This window comes from Notamacropus eugenii, chromosome 6, assembly GCF_028372415.1.
Source record: "Notamacropus eugenii isolate mMacEug1 chromosome 6, mMacEug1.pri_v2, whole genome shotgun sequence".
NCBI classification, from domain to species: domain Eukaryota; kingdom Metazoa; phylum Chordata; class Mammalia; order Diprotodontia; family Macropodidae; genus Notamacropus; species Notamacropus eugenii.
In genome coordinates this window covers 225,618,324-225,631,728 of record NC_092877.1, presented here as the reverse complement: position 1 = coordinate 225,631,728, position 13,405 = coordinate 225,618,324, and the positions used below count along the sequence as shown (strand labels likewise).

The 13,405-nt window shown below is 39.2% G+C and overlaps 1 protein-coding gene across 3 annotated transcripts in view; it reads right to left on the bottom strand.

The window, feature by feature from the left end:
• The window catches only part of TMTC4 (transmembrane O-mannosyltransferase targeting cadherins 4), a 93,957-nt gene that overhangs the window by 59,346 nt on the left and 21,206 nt on the right, over positions 1–13,405 (bottom strand). For all 3 annotated transcript variants that reach the window (XM_072622035.1, XM_072622034.1, XM_072622033.1), the window contains exons 3-4: positions 12,858–12,973; positions 10,890–11,106 (exon numbers count right to left, since the gene is read on the bottom strand). In XM_072622035.1, coding sequence (XP_072478136.1) covers positions 10,890–11,106; positions 12,858–12,973 — 333 coding nt within the window. The remainder of the gene's footprint in view (positions 1–10,889; positions 11,107–12,857; positions 12,974–13,405) is intronic.

Below are 13,405 nucleotides of genomic sequence, written 5' to 3'. Positions count from 1 at the left end.
TGAACATTTTTCTTAGGGCCTACAGTGTGACAAAGATGGTGTGGGAATAAGTATTCTTTATATAATGAGATAACTGTAAAGAGCTTAGCATGGTGCCTGGCACATAATAAGTGCTATATAAATGTTAGCTATTATTATTTTTATTAACAGATAATCATCCAGTAATTACTGTGTGCAAGATATATGTAGTAAGTATTATGATTGATAATGAGGTCTTTAAGAAACCTTCCAGGCTGAACTAAGTTACATATAATCATTTCTCTTGTAGCTAGGCTTACCCCCAAAGTTTGCTCTAATGCCCCAGAATGCTTACCTAACAGGTTTAATATATTCCCCAGGACTGTGAAATACTTGGGGACATCACCTGTGTTTTGTAGGTCCCAAATGGTATGACCAGATACACTTAACAACTGTCTTGGAAAAGCTTTCTGTCAAAAGACCTGGTTCAAATTTTACCTCTCATACTTAACTAGCTATGTAAGCTTGGACAAATGACTTTACCTCCCTGACCCTCAGATATCCCACCTATAAGACAAGGTTAATAATAACATTTATATTACCCCCTTCACAGAGTTATCTGTGAAGAAGAGTCGTTAAAAACCATAAAACTTGTCCACATATAAATAAGACATTATTAAAATCAGAATTCTACCAACTCTTCAATGTTTCATTTAATTTCTGATGTTTTAAGGTTACATTTTTTTTATTATAAATGACTTATTTTAGAATCAAAGCATTATATTTCTTCATTAGGGATGAAAGCAGAAAGGACAATGGATTGCTTTTTTGCCTAGGCTTTGCCACTAACAAGATGTGATGCCTTGGGTTTTTTCATCAATGAGATGAAGGGACTGATTTCAGAACTGTGAAGTTAGAAAAGACTTCAAAATCAGAGTGATCTAGTCCAAATGTATATATAAACAGGAATTCTTTTTATGTCAATCCTGACAAGTGATCACTGAGATTTTGCTTGGATACCTCCAAGAACAGAGAACTGGGGAATCTACCACCTGTAATGGCAACTTGTTCTACAATGAGACAACTTGAGTGGTCATAAAGCTTTTCCTTAGATCAAGCAGGTTGAATTACTCTCCATCACAACTTCCCCTCATTACTCTTTTTTTTAAAATAAATTTATTTATTTAAGTTTTCAACATTCATTTCCACAAAATTTTGGGTTCCAAATTTTCTCCTCATTTCTCCCCTCCCCCCGCCCCAAAACGCTGAGCATTCTAATTGCCCCATCACCAATCTGCTCCCTTTTAACATCCCTCCCTTCCCTGAGCCCCATCTTCTCTTTTGTCCTGTAGGGCCAGATAACTTTCTATACCCCATTAACTGCATTTCTTATTTCCTAATTGCTAAACAGCTGTTCCTAAAACTTTGACTTCCAACTTCTCTTCATCCCTCCCTCCCCACCCATTCCCTTTGGGAAGGCAAGCAATTCAATATAGGCCATATATGTGTAGTTTTGCAAATGACTTCCATAATGGTCGTGTTGTGTAAGACTAACTATATTTTCCTCCATCCTATCCTGCCCCCCATTTATTTTATTCTCTCTTTTGATCCTATCTCTCCCCAAGAGTGTTGACTTCTAATTGCTCCCTCCTCCCACTGCCCTCCCTTCCATCATCCCTCCCACCCTGCTTATCCCCTTCTCCCCCACTTTCCTGTATTGTAAGATAGGTTTTCATACCAAAATGAGTGTGCATTTTATTCTTTCCTTTAGTCAAATATGATGAGAGTAAGCATCATGTTTTTTCTCTCACCTCCCCACTTTTCCCCTCCACTGAAAAGTCATTTACTTGCCTCTTTTATGAGAGATAATTTGCCCCATTCCATTTCTCCCTTTCTCCTCCCAATATATTCTCTCTCACTGCTTAATTTCATTTTTTTAAGATACAATCCCATCCTATTCAATTCACCCTGTGCACTCTGTCTCTCTGTGTGTATGTGTATCTGTGTGTGTGTGTGTGTGTGTGTGTGTGTAATCCCATCAACTACCCAGATATTGAAAAAAGTTTCAAGAGTCACAAATATTGTCCTTCCATGTAGGAATGTAAAGAGCTCAACTTTAGTAAGTCCCTTATGATTTCTCTTTGCTGTTTACCTTTTTATGCTTCTCTTGATTCTTGTGTTTGAAAGTCAAATTTTCTTTTCAGCTCTGGTCTTTTCATCAAGAATGCTTGAAAGTCCTCTATTTCATTGAAACACCAATTTTTCTCCTGAAGTATTATACTCAGTTTTGCTGGGTAGGTGATTCTTGGTTTTAGTCCTAATTCCTTTGACCTCTGGAATATAATATTCCACACCCTCCGATCCGTTAATGTAGAAGCTGCTAAATCTTGTGTTATCCTAATTGTATTTCCACAATACTTGAATTGTTTCTTTCCAGATGCTTGCAATATTTTCTCCTTAACCTGGAAACTCTGGAATTTGGCCACAATGTTCCTAGGAGTTTCTCTTTTTGGATCTCTTTCAGGTGGTGATCAGTGGATTCCTTGAATACTTATTTTGCCCTCTGGTTCTAGAATACCAGGGTAGTTTTCCTTAATAGTTTCATGAAAGATGATGTCTAGGCTTTTTTTTTTGATCATGGCTTTCAGGTAGTCCCATAATTTTTAAATTGTCTCTCCTGGATCTATTTTCCAGGTCAGTTGTTTTTCCAATGAGATATTTCACATTATCTTCCATTTTTTCATTCTTTTGGTTTTGTTTTGTGATTTCTTGGTTTTTCACAAAGTCATTAGCCTCCATCTGTTCCATTCTAATTTTGAAAGAACTATTTTCTTCAGTGAGCTTTTGAACCTCCTTTTCCATTTGGCTAATTCTACTTTTTAAAGCATTCTTCTCCTTATTGGCTTTTTGAACCTCTTTTGCCAATTGAGTTAGCCTATTTTTCAAGGTGTTATTTTCTTCAGCATTTTTTTGGGTCTCCTTTAGCAAGGTGTTGACCTGCTTTTCATGCTTTTCTTGCATCTCTCTCATTTCTCTTCCCAGTTTTTCCTCCACCTCTCTTACTTGATTTTCAAAATTCTTTTTGAGCTCTTCCATGGCCTGAGCCCACTGAATATTTATTTTGGATGTTTGAGATACAGAAGCCTTGACTTTTATGTCTTTCTCTGATGGTAAGCATTGTTCTTCCTCATCTGAAAGGAAGGGAGGAGATATCTGTTCACCAAGAAAGTAACCTTCTATAGTCATATTTTTTTCCCTTTTTTGGGCATTTTTCCAACCAGTTACTTGACTTTTGGATCCTTTGTCAAGAGTAGGGTATACTCTAGGAGTCTGGAAGATCTCAGTTCCTCCAAGGTGGCACAATCAAGCATGTACACTGGTCTGGGAGCAGGAAGAGATTTTTGTGCCCAGAAGCTTAACAGTTACCTCTCCACAGCACCTGGTCTCCAGTTCCACCAAGCCAGCACTGGGGGCTGATTTTCAGATAAGCTGGATGGGTAGGGCTGCCATTCAGTGTGAGATAAAGATCAGTTCCCTCAGGGCCTCTACACAGGGCTGAGGTAATATTCAGCTCCTCAGTGCCCCCAGCTTGCCCGATGTGGCCTCTGCGGCTGCTGCCTAACGCCAGAGCTATGGGAAGGCCCTTCTCCCTTCCCAGGCAGCTGAAAAAACCCCATCGCCTGTGGATTGAGGGATCTGTAGATTGCTACTGCTGGGACTGGGGATTCGCTGCTGCTGTGATTGGGAATTCGCTGTTGCTGCGACTGGGAATTCCACAACTGGAGATTCCGCCCCCATGTCACATCCTCTAGGCTGGGCTCTGCTCTACATCCTGTGCAACCGACTTTTGCGGGCCTTTCAGGTCACCCTAGGCTGGAAATCTCCTCCACTCTGTTGTTCTCCACTTCTGCTGGTCCCAAATTTGTTGAGAGTCCCTCTCTACAGGTATTTTTTGTGGGCTGTGTGGGAAAAGCCTGCATATGTGTGTCTTTCTATTCCACCCCTCTGTGGGTCCCTTCATTACTCTTATCTGCTCTGCAGGGTCAAACAAACAAGCCTAAGCTCTTAAATACTTAAAGACACTTATTGTTTCCTCCTCACAAATTTTCTTCACCAAACTAAAATTTCTCAGTTCTTTTAAAACTCATATGACATGACCTGCAATTTGCCCACTTAAATTCCCTTTTAGCTCTAAAACTCTATAATCTTTCTTGCCAAACCTATGTCTAAGACAAAATTTCTGTGTTTGAATTTTGCAGTCTGGGCAACAGAGACAAGCCATTATGAGACATATTTTGTGTGTGTGTATATTTATGCATATATATTATATATGTAAATACAAACATATATAGAGAAAAAGAAGGAAGGAAAAAAGAAAGGAAGGAGGAAGGAAAGAAGGAAAAATAAAGGAAGAAAGAAGGGAATGAAGGAAAGAGAAAAAAAAGGAAAGAAAGTAAGAAAGAACATGCTTAAGTCTAAGCTTTCAAAGCAGTTTTCAGCCTGTGGGGTCCTGAAGTTTTCTGAATTTTCTAATGCCAAAAAAAATGAGCATAAACAAACGGCTTTGAAATCATAAACAGACCCCATCAGATGCAGATTGCTTCTTTAATCAAATCTCAATTTTTCTGTCATAGACTGGACCCCTAAAAGAAATTCTATTAAATGTTTATAAATTTATCAAAAGGGGTTAAATTCATTGTACTGTACTCAGGAAGTCATCTAGCTAAGTAAAGAATTTTAAAAGAAGCAGAAATATTATACTCTTCATGCTGAATACCACTGTGGATAGAGAAAAGTAAAATCTTATTTGTAAAATTAGGATGCTGTAGTCAATGATCACTAAATTTCAAGGAGGATTCAGAGGTCATCTAGCCCCCAAATGTATGTGACAAGAATCCCTTGGGCCATTAGCCCAAGCAATACTTATCAAAGATTTACATGGGATTTTCTCCAATTTTTAGCAAATCATATATGTGCAAATGGAAACTTAACTCCCACCTCCAGTTACTCTATCCTGAATACTACTGACTAATACAGCTGGTGCCAAATATATTTAGCAACAGCTCAGTTGAATCAGCACTGTAGAGCTCACTAGAAAACAGCACTATAAACCAGTGACATCCTGTGCCCAGTGGGCTAATGTACACACAGGACAGCCCAGAAAGTGCTACTCAGGAAATACTCAAGCATGGGCATAGGGTATGCCTATCCCCAAACAGGCTACTCCAAAACATGCCCTCACATGTTGTGGTCAAGTGCTGCACAAAAGGGCATAGACATAGGCTAGAAAAATATTTTCATAATAACTTTTAATACTTTAAAGTACTAAAGTAGGGGCGGAGCCAAGATGGCGGAGTAGAAAGACGCACAGACACATAGCTCCGAACCCACAACCCACAGAACGGCTAGAGGGGATCAACTCATGGTGAATTCTGCACCCAGAGGCCACGGAATATTGGAGCGAGGGAGATTTCTGTTCCGGAGAGACCTGCAAACCTCTCGCGGGGGGTCCTTCGCGCTACGGACAGGGCGCCAGGACTGGGAGCTGAGTGCAGCCCTGCAGCGGCCGCGACGCCGAGAGGAAAAGATCCGAGCGGGCTACGGGGACGGGATCTCCAGCGGCCACGCGGGTCCCTCCATCCACAGAGGGACCTGCAAACCTCTCGCAAAAGGTCCGTCGCGCTGCAGACGCGGAGCCCAGCCCAGACCTGCTGCCGCGGCTCCGAGAGGTACAGATCTGAGCAGGCTTCAGGGACGGGATCTCCAGCGGCGGCACAAGTCCCGCCACCCACAGGTGACGGGGGTCGGTGAGAGAGTCTCTTTGGTGGGTTGAGAGGGGAGTGGGGTGCCCCCATGGCTCGGGCCCCCCCGGGAGATAGAAGCTGAGAGGCGGCTGCAGACAGGGGCTCCCCAAGCGGGCGGGAGCCTGGATCCATTGTGGAAGGTCTGTACATAAACCCCCTGAGGGAACTGAGCCTGAGAGGCGGCCCTGCCCCGACCTGACCACCTGAACTTAATCCTCACACTGAATAGCAGCCCTGCCCCCGCCAAAAGCCCTAAGGCGGGAAGCAGCATTTGAATCTCAGACCCCAAACGCTGGCTGGGAGGATCAGGAGGCGAGGTGGGTGTGAGGAGAATATTCAGAGGTCAAGTCACTGGCTGGGGAGAATGCCCAGAAAAGGGAAAAGAAATAAAACTATTGATGGCTACTTTCTGGGAGAACAGACATTTCCTCCCTTCCTTTCTGATGAGGAAGAACAATGCTTACCATCAGACAAAGACACAGAAATCAAGGATTCTGTGTCCCAGTCCACCCAATGGGCTCAGGCCATGGAAGAGCTCAAAAAGAATTTTGAAAATCAAGTTAGAGAGGTGGAGGAAAAGCTGGGAAGAGAAATGAGAGACATGCAAGCAAAGCATGAAAAGCAGATCACCTCCCTGCTAAAGGAGAACCAAAAAAATGTTGAAGAAATTAACACCTTGAAAACTAGCCTAACTCAATTGGCAAAAGAGGTTCAAAAAGCCAATGAGGAGAAGAATGCTTTCAAAAGCAGAATTAGCCAAATGGAAAAGGAGATTCAAAAGCTCACTGAAGAAAATAGTTCTTTCAAAATTAAAATGGCACAGATGGAGGCTAATGACTTTATGAGAAAGCAAGATATCACAGAACAAAGAGAGAAGAATGGAAAAATGGAAGATAATGTGAAATATCTTATTGGAAAAACAACTGATCTGGAAAATAGATTCAGGAGAGACAATGTAAAAATTATGGGACTACCTGAAAGCCATGATCAAAAGAAGAGCCTAGACATCATCTTCCATGAAATTATCAAGGAAAACTGCCCTGAGATTCTAGAACCAGAGGGCAAAATAAATATTCAAGGAATCCACAGAACACTGCATGAAAGAGATCCAAAAAGAGAAACTCCTAGGAACATTGTGGCCAAATTCCAGAATTCCCAGGTGAAAGAGAAAATATTGCAAGCAGCTAGAAAGAAACAATTCAAGTATTGTGGAAATACCATCAGGATAACACAAGATCTAGCACCCTCTACATTAAGGGATCGAAGGGAATGGAATAGGATATTCCAGAAGTCAAAGGAACTAGGACTAAAACCAAGAATCACCTACCCAGCAAAACTGAGTATAATACTTCAGGAGAAAAAATGGTCTTTCAATGAAATGGAGGATTTTCAGGTTTTCTTGATGAAAAGACCAGAGCTGAAAAGAAAATTTGACTTTCAAACACAAGAATGAAGAGAACCATGAAAAGGTGAACAGCAAAGAGAAGTCATAAGGGACTTACTAAAGTTGAACTGTTTACATTCCTACATGGAAAGACAATATTTGTAACTCTTGAAACATTTCAGTATCTGGGTACTGGGTGGGAGTACACACACACATGCACACATGCACACATACATAGAGACAGAGTGCACAGAGTGAATTGAAGAGGATGGGATCATATCTTAAAAAAAAAAATGAAATCAAGCAGTGAGAGAGAAATATTGGGAGGAGAAAGGGAGAAATGGAATGGGGCAAATTATCTCTCATAAAAGAGGCAAGCAAAGACTTATTAGTGGAGGGATAAAGAGGGGAGGCGAGAGAAAATCATGAGGTGTACTCTCATCACATGCCACTAAAGGAAAGAACAAAATGCACACTCATTTTGATAGGAAAATCTATCTCACAATACAGGAGAGTAGGGGACAAGGGCACAAGCAGGGTGGGGGGGAGGATAGAGGGGAGGGCATGGGGAGGAGAATGCAATCCGAGGTCGACACTCATGGAGAGGGAAAGGATCATAAGAGAATAGAAGTAATGGGGGACAGGATAGGATGGAGGGAAATATAGTTAGTCCTATACAACACAACTAGTATGGAAATCATTTGCAAAACTACACAGATTTGGCCTATATTGAATTGCTTGTCCTCCAAAGGGAAGGGGTGGAGAGGGAGGGAGCTAAAGAAGTTGGAACTCAAAGTGTTAGGATCAACTGTAATGTTCTTACCACTAGGAAATAAGAAATACAGGTTAAGGGGTAAAGAAAGCTATCTGGCCCTACAGGACAAAAGAGAAGACGGAGACAAGGGCAGAGAGGGAGGATAGAAGAGAGAGCAGATTGGTCACAGGGGCAATTAGAATGCTTGGGTTTGGCGGGGGGAGGGGATAAAAGGGGAGAAAATTTGTAACCCAAAACTTTGTGAAAATAAATGGTAAAAGTTAAATAAAAAAAAATAAAAATAAAAAAAATAAAGTACTAAAGTATAATTTATTTTAACAATTTTTTTAAAAATAATTTTGAGCTCCCAATTCTCTCCCTCCCTACAGCCTTCCTCCATCCGTTGAGAAGGCAAGCAATATTATCGATATTAGACATGTTGTAAAAAAAAAAACACAAGAAAAACAAGAAAAATAAAGTAAGTGAAAAAGAGCATTCTTCAGTCTGTACTCAGACGTCACCAATTCTTTCTTTCTCTCTCTGGATGTATATAGCATTTTTCTTCATGAGTTCCTTGGAAGTTTCTTGGATCACTGTATTGATCAAAGTAGCTAAGTCATAGTTGATCATCATAACAATATTGCTGTTACAGTGTACAATGTTCTCTTGGTTCAGCTCACTTCACTTTGCATTAGTTCACATTAAGTCTTCTCAGATTTTTCTGAACCCAACTTCCTCATCATTTCTTTGAGTTCAACAGTATTACAACACAATCACACACAACCACTTGATCAGTCATTCCCCAATTTATGGGGAACTCCTCAATTTCCAGTTTTTCATCACTATAAAAAGAATTGCTATAAATATTTTTCCAAATATAGGTCCTTTTCCTTTTTTCTAGATCTCTTTGGGATACAAACCTAGTAGTGGTACTGTTAGGTAAAAGGTTATACAGTTTTATACTACTTTGAGCACAGAATAACTTTTAATCTCAATCATTTTTTGTCCCTCTTCCTGAGGGTTGTATTTAGAATTCTAACAATATGATCTTAGGAGAATTACTTTGCTTTTGGGAACTTCAGTTTCTTCATCTGTAAAAAGAGAGGACTGAACTAGATTATGACCAAAGAACCTTCCTGTTCTGAAATTCTGTGAAATCACGGTCATAAGACCATGCCAGTGGAGATCAATGGCAAACAGTTAACTGATTCTTATGGTTGCAGTTGAGTGAGTTTTTTACAGTAAATTTTTTAAAGGATTTTCAAAAATATGATGCCTTCTGATACTATACCACAGTCATTTCTGGGAAGAAAGAGAAACCTCCTCCTCTTTATGGAACTCTCTCTTAAAACCAAGAAAAACAATTGAGTCATGAATTCTGGATACGATAAATGTATCTGACAACATATATAACATCCTGCCCATGTGTACCTCCAAGTATCTCCAAGCCATGAGAAGTGAAGAAGCTTTATTATTTGTTCTCCAGAACCACCATGGGTTTTTCAGTTACTCCAAGCTTGACTTTCTTCTTGGTGATTTTTGTTCAATTTCATTAGGGAAGTCATTATGTTCTTTGGATCCTCAGTTTAACTTGGATGAACCAGTTCATCCAAGTCTTCTCATGTTTCTGAATATCTTATATTCACTTTTTTCTTTGCATCCTGGAATCCCGTTGTTGTTGTTCAACTATTCAGTGGTGCCCAACTCCTTGTGACTCCATGGACCATACTGTCCATGAGGCCTGGCAAAGACCCTGGAGGGGTTTGTCATTTCTTAACAAGAACAGGCACTGTGAGAATATCTCCAGCTGAGTGAAGCTCCCTTGGCTATATTGTCCATCACTTTTTGGAGCTCCTCTGTAATCCTTGTATTCTATTTCATACATTTAAAAACATTATTCTGGGAAGGGCTCCATAGATTTCAGGATGGTTCTAGGGATCCAGGACACAAGGATGGTGAATAGTGCCTTGCTCTAGGATCACTGCTGTACTGGGTACTTTAAAAATAAGACAGCTGGGGAGGGTTTAAATGCTTTTACACAGTCACACAGGAATCTTTAACCTATGGTTAAAATCTAGATACTCTCAGTTGCTCTGATGAGATGGTGGTAAATTATACTGCCAGATAACATCAGGACCAATTACCTTTGATAATTAACCTATTAAGGAAAGCAAAGAGAAAAGAGAAATGCATTCTTTCTATATCTCTGATTCATGTTGGTGCAAACAGAGTAATATGAATAATAGCATATTTTTGTTCAGTACCGTCCCATTCTTCATGATCTCATTTAGGGTTTTCTTGGCAAAAATACTGGCATGATTTGCCATTAACTTCTCCAGCTCAATTTGTGCAGATGAGGAAACTGAGGTAAACAGATTAAGTGACTTTCCCAGTGTCATAGAGGTAGTGAGGTCAAATACGAACTAAGATCTTTCTGATTCCAGGCCCGGAATTGTATCCACTGACTCATCAAGCTGTCTTGTACAACTATGTGACCTTATGCAAACAATTTAATTTTATAGATCTTTAGTTTCCTCATCTGTAAAACGGGGGCAATAATGCTAACACTATTGCAATATTATATGATATGGTATAATAATACTATCATAAAGGGTTGTTTTGAGTAGCAAAAAAATTCTATTAAAAGCTATTTTTATCCATAAGGCATCATGTACATGAACTCCACATTATTGAATACTGAAACTCACATCACCACAATTGGTGTTACTAAATTAGCTAAGCAGAGAGTATTAACAATGCTTTGCAGTTCTTACTTTTTAAGGTTACTTTTCATTTATTTGCTAGCAAGAGGTTCTAAATACTTATTAGATACATTTCCTGATTGTTTCACATTTGGCAGGAGAAATGCACACTACCCATAATTTTAAAACCACAGAATGATCATTTTAGTAAGGTGGACAGAAATATGTAAATAGTTGAGCTCTTTTAACTTTTTTTATGAAAGCACATGCAACAGGTAAGTACTTACACACTCTGTATGCACAGGATGTACGGCAAAAAATAATGCAGCTAAAAGTGATGATTTGGGAGCCAGGTTTAATCTCCTTCCTTTACTGTTATATTGTAGACCACCAAATAATATTGAGAAGACATCAACCATGAGGACAGAAATGCTACAATGCAGGAGGATGTTGACGATATGAAAACTCACTGGATAGAAACCTCCAGATAAATAGTAGTTAATCCTACAGCAAACAAAGGATGCTTAGGTTAGATTCAAGAAAGCATGTGTACAAAGATGCCAAAACAATTCAAGTGAAAATGGTTGCAAGTAAAAATATCAAAAAGTAAGAAGAAATATTTTGTGAATTTGGGGATAAAATACTTTAAGAAAGAATACACCTGTCAATTCAAAGAACAAATAAAGTGTGAACATAATGAGCGGCACAGGAGGAATGGAAAGAAAGGGTGTGTATAAAGGAAAGCAAAAGCAGGAAAGGACACGGAAAGGACAGAAAACTCGATGTTTTAAGAGAGCAGGTTAAAATATAAAGATGATACTGGGCAAATTAAATTGAAGATTTAACCAAGGGAATATACCAGTTATGAAATACTAATTATAAACATCTGGAGCGAAGAAATACTGGCATTCTGGATGTGTGTGTACATGAGCTTGCATAAACTGTGTGTCCCCAAGTATACAAACTGTTTTGGGTTTGTTTTTTTTTTGGTAAATTGAATTGTTCTTCCAAATGACTCATATTTTCCTAAGATTTTAATTTCCAATTGATCATTAATTTTCAGTTACTTAAAACTTTAGTTTTATGTTTGTCTAATAAGTAACAAATGATCTATAAACTCACACAGATGCACTGAAAATTTCGAGCAACTTCTGTGTTAATCTTATTGTACTGAAAATAATAGTTGCTTATACTTTGTCAGTGAGGCAGCTACATGGCTCAGTAGAAAGAGTACTGGGCCTAGAGTCAGGAAGGCCTGAGTTCAAATCCAGTCTCAGACACTTATTAGCAGTGTAACCCTGGGCAAGTCACTTACCTTCTGTTTGCCTTAATCCACTGGAGAAGGAAATGACTAACCACTCCAGTATCTTTACCAAGAAAACCCCATGGCCAGTACTGGTGTGCTATGGTCCATGGGGTCACAAAGAATTGCACACAACTGAACAACAACAACGATGCTTCATCATAGGTTTGTTTGTTTGGTGGGAGAATATTGTATTTTTTTTTTTTTTACTGCTAGCATATTTAGACTTCTTATCATGTAGAACTGTGAATAGAATGCTGATTCAAAGACTTTCTAACTACCTGTACTAATGATGGTTTTATGACCTGCAGGCCAAATGCTGTGTGTTCCAAATATCTAAAAAAACAGCTGCTCCAGAACTCTGTTAATATGTTAATGTTCTCTCAACAGAGAAAGCAATACTCCAATTAGTTTATCATTACATTGAAATCAGACATGAATCAGCATTCATTCATTTAACCACTATTTAAAAATATTTCTCTTTGAAAAAATAACCCTGAGGCTCCTGCCCCTCCTGGTGTGATTTATCTATTTTTTTTTCTAATTAAAGGGGGTCATCCCCCTGACTACTTTTTAAAGATGTCTATTACTGAATGTGCATTACCTCACTCTAAGTGAGTACCTGGAAAAGTCTTAGCCTAAAAGGTCAAGGTCTCCCATTGCATCCTGGGCCATCTCCAATCATCCTGATGAATATCTGGTCACTGGACCCAGGTGGCTCAGGAGGAGAAAGTGAGGCTGGTGACCTTGCACAGCTCTCCCTCACTCAAAACAAAGTCAAGTGCAAGTTATGTCCTCATTTCTCTGATGTCATGGTCCTCTTCAAGAACAAAGGATGAACACAACAATTAAAAAAATATTTATTATGTGAAAAATATCACATAAATTATCTTATAGCATGAAAGGAAACTTGCAATAACCAAGCAGCACTGTGAGTTTCAGCATGGCTTACCTGAAAGTTAGGACAGTGAGTGGCCTATAAGACTTGTGACTAGTGTTGCTGCTGAGTTTACTACCCCAGAAGTCATGATGCCAAAGGTCACCAAGTGGAGTTTCTGCTCGGAGGTCCTATAAAAAATAAAAAAAAAAAATCCCCACACATATCACATATCACAGAATGTTCCAGATTTGTCTAGTGAAAGGAAGATAAGGTTGGCGTACCCAAGGCAGTTACCACATAAAGAGTAATAGCTCAGTCAACATATACCTGCAAATACTTGTTAACAGATTTAACAGCGGTGTTATCAATAGCCAAAACCAGCATACACTTTTGAAAATAAGCCACTTTAGGAAAGTGATTAATGTCCATACTGGCTCTTTTCATGGTAGATATGTTAATTGACATAACCACAAACTGAGGCATGGCTAAACAAATTTTGATTTATCTATTGTAATATTATAGAACTTTAAGAAATGACAAATATTAAGAATTCAAAGAAATTTGGGGAGTCATATGAATGAACATAGAGAAAATAAAGCACAATCAATAGAATAAAACCA